This window comes from Mus caroli, chromosome 8, assembly GCF_900094665.2.
Source record: "Mus caroli chromosome 8, CAROLI_EIJ_v1.1, whole genome shotgun sequence".
Taxonomy (NCBI): domain Eukaryota; kingdom Metazoa; phylum Chordata; class Mammalia; order Rodentia; family Muridae; genus Mus; species Mus caroli.
In genome coordinates this window covers 64,301,341-64,309,214 of record NC_034577.1, presented here as the reverse complement: position 1 = coordinate 64,309,214, position 7,874 = coordinate 64,301,341, and the positions used below count along the sequence as shown (strand labels likewise).

The following is a 7,874-nucleotide window of genomic DNA, read 5'->3' as shown; positions in this document are numbered from 1 at the left end:
AGGACTTCCAAGCCGATAGCTTTAGACCACCAGAGGGCAGCCATGATGCAAAGGCATGACAGGCAAGCTAGAGACCCTGAGAGGGTCTATCTAGTGTCCCTTGGAAGGGCATTCCAGCTACCCAGGGAAGGGAAGTGTGGTCCTGTCACTGCTAGGCCTGCTTTGCTGCAAGGGAAGTCAACGGGTCATACAGGGTCCTTATGTGGGGCCTGAACCAACAGCACACAGAGAGAAGACAGGCAGCAGATGTAACAAATGGATTTTAATATAACTGTCACACACACATGGGTCCAGGACAACGAGGCCTTGTACAGTGAGGGTAGCCTGTGCCTGCCCAGGAATTTTAGGGCAAAGGCTGAGGCCATGTGCCCTTCTGAGAAAACACTGATGTGGTCAAGGGCTGGCAAGGGAGGCACAGCCGGCCCAGGCAGAACAACTATCCGGCATACAGACCAGCATGGATAGGGAACAGCTGCCCTCATTAAGTGCAGCATGGCAGCTGCACAGGACACTTGAAGAAAGGTGACAGGACAGCCACAGATGACAATGACCAACATGCTCAGCAAAATGGCAACAGAAGGAGGCTTCGGAGGTGGGCAGGGATGGCGTCTATAGGGTGGTGGGTGGCCAGTCATGAGGCACCAGGAGCGCAGCTCCAGCTGGCTTGTCCCTGGGGGAGGCTGGCAGGCCCTTCCTTCCCACCCTGGCTCAGAATGGGACCGGGGAAGGGGTTCTGTGTGAGTCCACTCAGGCTTGAGGAGAGGGTGGCTGCATGTCCAGGGCCACCCTCCAGCTTCAGTTTTGGTGAGTGTGGCAGGCGTGCCCTGAGGCTAGGTGGGCTGGGCTGGTGGCAGAGGCCTCTCACTGGGTCCGGAGCTGGTAATCTAAAAACATAGAACACTCACCTTCAGCTCCACACAGACACCCAGGGCACCCACCCTCAGCTCTATACAGACACCCAGGGCACCCACCCTCAGCTCCACACAGACACCCAGGGCACCCACCCTCAGATCCACATGGCCACCCAGGGCACCCACCCTCAGTTCCACATAGGAAGCTACAGTCTAGAAAGACCTCTGTAGGTCCTGCCAGCCAGGCAGCCACTCACCTCCGTTCTGTGTGATATAGCGTACCCAGGGTAGGGCCTGGTACCCACTCTTCTCAATGATTTTCAGGTAGCGCACCTGGATATAAGGGCCTTGAGTGTGCTGCACCCCCACCAGCACCCCTCATCCAAGAGGCAAGGCCAAGAGGGCAGGCCTGGCATTGTATGAGGGGTTGTCAGAGGCAGCCAAGACCCAGGCTTGGTAACCTTGAGCCTTTCAGGGGAATAATATGCTCCCCTCATCCACACAGTTTGAGGGGCTCCAAGGAAATAGGCCCTATGTCAGGATGGGGGCTTGGGGGTTCTGTTGTGACTTTGGGCTCAAGTGTGGGGTTCAGGCAGTCCTAACACATTCATACCTGGATGCCAGAGGTAGTGAAGTAGGGGATCTCGAACTTGACGCTGATGGGGGGCTTGCCCTCCTTGTCTTCAGCTTCCACACTGGGAAGGCCAAAGTGGGCCCGCATCAGGTACTCCTTGCCACCCTGGGGACCGATGTCGGAGGTAGTTAGGTGGCTGCCCAGCCCACTACCAATGTGCTGTCTCTCAGGCTAGCTCATGGCTCCCAGGAGCCAAAGCGGGACAGACAGGGTGTGAAGTGGTTTTACCAGCTCCTAGGGAGACGGATAGGTGGCTGTGGAGCCAGACTGTCTAGACAGGTCCACAAAGAAAGCACGGGAGCGCACTGGGGAGACGGAGTCCCAAGGGGACTGTGAACAGGGAGAGGGAGGACACTGAGGTGTGGGCTGGTGCAGGTTCCCAGGAGCCCAGCAATAACTTGGCGGTGGTGTGAGAGTGGGACCAACCAGGTAGCTGAGACCCTTTCCCTGCATCAGGCCTGGGCTTGGCTGTCCCCTCTGTCTGGCACCCCAACTCTGTTATACCTACGACAACGTGGCCTTTGGTTTCCTGAGCTCACACTTAGGGGCAGCAGGAGTGGCTGTGACTAGGACCATGCTTAGGAGCTGGGGTGCAGCAGGACGGAGCCTCCATAGCCTAGCTCCCCTTTATCAGCTCCCATCCATAAAGGATGCTATGACATCTGCATGGGAGCTGGAGCAAACAGCCTTCTGACTCCCGGTGCCTAACAACAAAGTAAGGGGAAATGGAGAGAGAAGACCTGCTCACAGGAAACACAAGAGTAAGCAGGGCCTGGCAATCTCAGCATTCAGGGCAGGAGGAAGGTGGCAAGTTTAAGGCCAGCCTGGGATACAAGAGTTTGAGGTCACTCTGGGCTACAGAATGAGTTGCAGACCACTGAGACTATCCAGGGAGACCCTGTTTCAAACAATGTCCCTGCAAAACAAAAATACAAAACAACTTCTATGTGAAAACAGAAGTTGTAGAAAATGGTGTCACATGTTACACTGTAGGTTTCGTGGGTACAGATTTAGGGTGGAGCTGGAAGAAATGTTTATCTGCATCAACACTAATGTAAAAATTACCAGTGAGTGGACTGAACTTGATGGAGGGAGTGTGACTGGGCTGGGGACTGGGTCAGTGGCTGCAGTATTGCTTTGGGTGCACAGTCACAAATCAAAGACCAAGGAAACATGAAGATGGATACCAGAGCATGCCTCTAACCATAGCACCGGGGAGGCAGAGGCAGGTGGATCTCTGTGAGTTTGAGGCCAGCCTGGTCTAAACAGTAATACATAGTAAGACCCAACCTCAAAGACAAAGACAAAAATGTGATGGACAAGAAGCCAGAACCATCAAGCACCTCTGGCAGGAATGACACTGTGCCACTGCTACACAAAACACCAAGGCAGAGCCTCAAACAATTCTAACAATCCTAATGGCAAACCATTCTCTTGTGGGTGTATGCCTGAGAACAGGAAGCAGGGCATGGAGGAGAGCCCTGTGCACTAATATCCACTGCAGCATAACTTGGGTGCACCAAGAGTGCCTATCAGTGATAAAGGAAGGGGCATGGTGTGGAGTACTACCTGGCCTTAAAAAGGACTGCAGCAATATGCAGGACACTGACGAGCTTTGCCACTGTGCCATGTGACAAAAGGCTGGCACAAAACCGGGAAAGTGCAATAGTAGTCACCAGGGCCAGGCAGCATCTACCCTGAGTTTGGCCATCCTTCCCACCTATACTCCCCAACTCTGGGAGGCCCTTAAGTCAGTGTGGACAGTAGGAGAGTCTACCATGCTTGGGGTACCTTGGGATCATCTCCAATACACAGAAAGGGTAGAAAGATGAAGGCAGCCCTGGCTCTCACTATTTCTTCTCTGGTGAGGACAAGGATGAGGGTGGAGGTACACCAGGGAATCCTACTGTATGCGGTCCCCTGTGCACTGTGGTTGTGCTGCAGCACCAAGGGAAAGCTCTCCTGGGATGGATCTATAACCAGCTCTCCCTTAGTCCTGTAGGGTACAGAGAGGGGTTGCAGTGTTCCTGGGACCAGGATGCCACTAAGCAGGACTGCCCCTCACTGCTAGGAAACACCTTCCCCAAGGTGGCACAGGGATGGGTCTTGGGGAGATATTTAGGGGTACTTGGCAAATATGGGGCTCACCGGAAAGGACTTGACGGACCACACGATCTCACTGTTTTCAGGGACCCACTTGACACTCCCCACTGTAGTCTTGAACTTGGGTGAATCAGCATCGTTGGGGACTGGTATATGGATCTCTACATTGTTGGCTGTTGACCGCCTCTTGAATTGGCTCTTGGCCTGCAAGGAGGCCCCAAGCAGAGGCTTTGGATGATGCAGGGAAGGGAGTCTGGCCACCCCTAGCCACCTTACCAGGGCCACACAGTCCCTGCCTGGCAGTGGATTCCCATTACCCACTAAAGACTCTGACTATTCCAGGCACTGCCCACGCCTGACTTGGGCCTCCAAGGTGCCCACCCTCTCCTCTCACCGACCTTGACCATGTACTCAATGCGGCTGTGGGAATGCTTCTCAATCACGGACTCAATCCAGATCAAAGGCTTCACCTGTGGGTGCGGAGAAGGCACTCACACCATGTCTCATGCTACTGAGGGAAAACTGAGGCCAGACAAGGCCCCATTCTTCCAGGAGACCAGTGTGTATGCCAGTAGAGGGTGATGACCATGGTACAGCCAGTGGTGGTCAAGGTTTCAGCCCACATAGAGGGCTGGGAGGCAGGTGCCCAGAGGATGTGGGAGGATTGGTGTTGAACTTGCCTGGGAATTTGCTACACTCACATGGGTGTTGAGGCGGTAGGACATGAGTTCAAACTCTCCGTCGGGTGGGATGAAGGAGATAGTGCGGTCGTTCTCAAAACGTGACAGCCGCACACACTGGTGGAATTTCACATCCTCCAGCTCCACTGACTTGCTCTTCCCTCCTATGCACAGCAGGGGTGAGGCTGGCAGTGGTTACAAGTCCCTGCCCATGCCCAAAAGGCATCCACAAGAAGCCAGTTCCTAGACAGCCTCCTGTCACCTCCTTTCATCACATGCTTGCCTAATGCTAGCATAGAGTCCTGGGCTGCCCTGCTTATGCCATGCCAGATAGCAACAGGTCAGGGCACATTTGCTAAGTGGCTGTGGGTCCATTCACCCACTACAAAGGGACCAGGAGGCTGTCAGGGGCCAGGAACCAGTGAGATGCTACGGCAGCCTGGGCATGCCCACCTGTACTGTGCTCTGCCATTTAGAAGCCTTAGCATGGAAAGAGGCCAGCTTTGGTGTGTGACCTCACAACAACCCACCCTCAATGAGAAGGGGACAGAGGATGGGTCAGGCTGTACTCTGGGTCTCCCTGATGACATCTAAGTACTCAGAACCTCGGTTCTCTGCCACCCTCTTCACAGTCTTATACTGTAGCCCAGGATGGCCTCAAACTCAGAATCTTCCTGCCTCAGTGTCCTGAGTGATGATGGGCAGATGCCACCATACCAGCCAGATTGCCCTGCCTTTTTTGGTGCTGGTGGGTCAACACCGACCACTTACTGAGCTGCAGTAATGTGAGACTCTCTGTTACATCTTGTTCACTGTGTAAGGGAGGGAGTGTGTGCTGCAGCGCACATGTGGCAGTCAGAGGACAACTTGTAGGAACTGGTTCTCTCCTTCTACCATGTGGGCTCAAGATATCACAATAAGGCCATGGGGCTTGGCAGCAATGCCTTTATCTGATGAGCCATTTCAAAGACCCAAGAAATTTTCTTAAACCTGGTACTTGAAAGCAGCTGGCTGTCCCACCAGGTAAGCATGCACTCAGCTCTGACTAGGGGTCAAGTGAAGTCACCTCCCGAGAACAAGACTGATCCAGCCTCTGCACTGTCTTCAGGTACTCACGGCCTGTGTTGTCGAAGAGGACCTTGTCATTGAGACCCAGACGTAACTCAGGCATGCCCGAGAGGAAGACCCGCATCTTGATGGAACCCACAATCTCACTGCGCAGCACATTGCCATTGGCACTGACCTGGGGACAGCAGGAGCCATGTGAGGTGTGACCTCTACCACATCTGGCTCAACTGCAAGCATGCAGTCTTCCAGCTCACAGGTAATAAGGAGTTCCCACCTTCTGTTTGAGGCAAGGCCTCTCACTGAGCTAGAGTTCTCATTTTGGCTGGGTTGATATTCCTGTCCCCACCTCTCAGTGCTGCTGGGGCTACAGCCATACCACCACGCCCAGCTTCCACACTGGTGTTAGGTTCTGAACTCGGGTCCTCAAGCTTATACACAGGTGCTCTGCTTGTGTCCGTATTTTTTACTTACAAATGTTACTACTGTATATGAGTGTGTATTATGTGTGCCACTGCCTCTGTGTGGAGATCAGAAGACAAGTTTATGGTGATATCTCTTTTTACGAGGGTTCTGGGATAGAACTTGGGTCATGAGGCTTGAGGTGCAGCAACTTGGCTCACTAAGCCATCCCGAGCCTTGTACTTTTTAATTTATTTATTTACTCTGTGTGTGTGTGTGTATGGGTATGCACACACTTGTGAAGTCACAGGACAGAGTGCAGGAGTCAGTTCTCTTCCACCAGGATGAAACCCAGAAAGGCAGGCTTATGGGAAGCCCCCTTTTACCTTCTGAGCCATCTCTCTTGCTGCCCCTTCTATTTCGTTTTTATGAGGCAGTGTGATTCTGGAAGGTTTGGAACTTAAGGTTCCCCTACCTAAGTCTCCTGAGAGACACCACAATGCTATCCCTACAGATTCTGAGAGTGAGGCTGATGCAGAGACAGTAGTCTCTGGTGGCTGAGGCTGAGCCCTGCTATCGGCTGCCAGGGCCCATACACTCTGCTGAGTTTCAGTTTTACCCCTGACTTCCACCCTGGAAAAGATGGCAGGTTAGGAAAGGAAGAGAAAAGGCAGCCTACCAAGAGGTTAACAGCCTCAATGACGTCCAGGAATACTTCATTCTTCCGATACTTGATGCCTTCTGAACGCCAGGACACAGCATTGGTAACTGTGGCTGGGGGCCTAGGGGCCCCCGTTTCCAGCTTGTGGCCTTCCTGAGTGATGTACCTGTGGGGCCAAATTGCTCAGTTATAGAGGTGACACACAATGTTCTACCCTGACATTGGGATGGAGCTAGGAAGAAGACGAGGGAGGCCCAACTACTTGAAACTCCACATCAGGAGGCTCCAGGAGAGGTACAGTATGTATGCTATAGTGAGAGGGCTGAATACACTTCATTTCTGAGGCAAGGCACTGACTGGTATGGGGTGGGGAATGGAGGATTAAGTGGTCAGCATTGTGGGCACCTGAAGGGACTGAGCCCTATGCCACCAGGACAAAAGAGCAGCAGCTTTTCCTGGACTCCCAGTCAAGTGGGGAGCTGGCACCCTAGGTTGCACTGAGGGATGGAAAGTGTAACATGGGGCCTGCTGGTTTCTGCCTCTGCAGGTTGGATTCCCAAAAACTGTCTCAGTTCAGTACAGTCAGCAAAGGCAGGGCTCTGATTAAAGATACTGCATTTGTGTGGGTGGAAGAAACAGGGTATACCTATAGGAAAGGGTCCTGACCCCAGAGGCACTCAGCAGAAACTCAAGACCAGCTCTTGGCTCAGCAGTAAGTATCTGCAGGGCTGAATACCAGTACCACACAAACAAACTCAGAATTAGGAACCCCAGGTTCAGTGCCCAGTAAACAGGACACATGGCCTACTCCTGTCAGCCCAGCATTCCAGAGGAAGAGGTAGGAGGATCAGGACCCTATCTCAGAATAACTATAAACCAGTTGGGGTAGAAGGAACAAGCTGACTGCTCTGTTGGACTGGGAACTAAGACACTAGGGGCGGGGGTCTGCAGGGACACATGTACTCACTCCTGCAAGATCTTGCTGTCAGTGGTCTGCGGGTAGCCAAAGTCCATGAGCTCATCTAGCAGCTCGTAGATGATGACAAAGTTGTCTCGGATGCTCTCCTCCTCCAACTCCTTAAAGTACTCGGAGAAGACCTGGGCCAGGTGCAGTAGAGCAGGACTCAGCCCAGACCCAAGGCCACCCCAGCTGGAGTGATTGTACCCGTGGGTGATAGCACAGACCCTGAACCCAAAGCTCTGACCACAGGCACTGGCCAGGAGTGGCTCTGTGCCAGCACTTCAGCTGTCCAGATTGCCTCTGTGGTCAATCCCAACTGTGCCTGTGATCCCTGCCTCTGCCTCAAGACTGCTGCCTATCCCCATAAAGTGTTGGCTCTCTGGCTATAGACAAGCATCTCCATTTCTTTTTTTTTTTTTTTCTTTTTTTTTTTTGGTTTTTCGAGACAGGGTTTCTCTGTATAGCCCTGGCTGTCCTGGAGCTCACTCTGTAGACCAGGCTGGCGTTGAACTCAGAA

At 53.1% G+C, this 7,874-nt stretch overlaps 1 protein-coding gene across 1 annotated transcript in view; it reads right to left on the bottom strand.

Moving 5' to 3' along the window:
• Positions 1–242: 242 nt before the first annotated feature.
• Positions 243–7,874, bottom strand: part of Ap1m1 (adaptor related protein complex 1 subunit mu 1) — a 16,982-nt gene continuing 9,350 nt past the window's right edge. The window contains exons 4-12 of the mRNA XM_021170584.1: positions 7,364–7,494; positions 6,415–6,562; positions 5,385–5,511; positions 4,290–4,432; positions 3,987–4,058; positions 3,634–3,792; positions 1,465–1,590; positions 1,109–1,184; positions 243–884 (exon numbers count right to left, since the gene is read on the bottom strand). Of these exons, the coding sequence (XP_021026243.1) occupies positions 862–884; positions 1,109–1,184; positions 1,465–1,590; positions 3,634–3,792; positions 3,987–4,058; positions 4,290–4,432; positions 5,385–5,511; positions 6,415–6,562; positions 7,364–7,494 (1,005 nt within the window). The 3' untranslated portion in view covers positions 243–861. The remainder of the gene's footprint in view (positions 885–1,108; positions 1,185–1,464; positions 1,591–3,633; positions 3,793–3,986; positions 4,059–4,289; positions 4,433–5,384; positions 5,512–6,414; positions 6,563–7,363; positions 7,495–7,874) is intronic.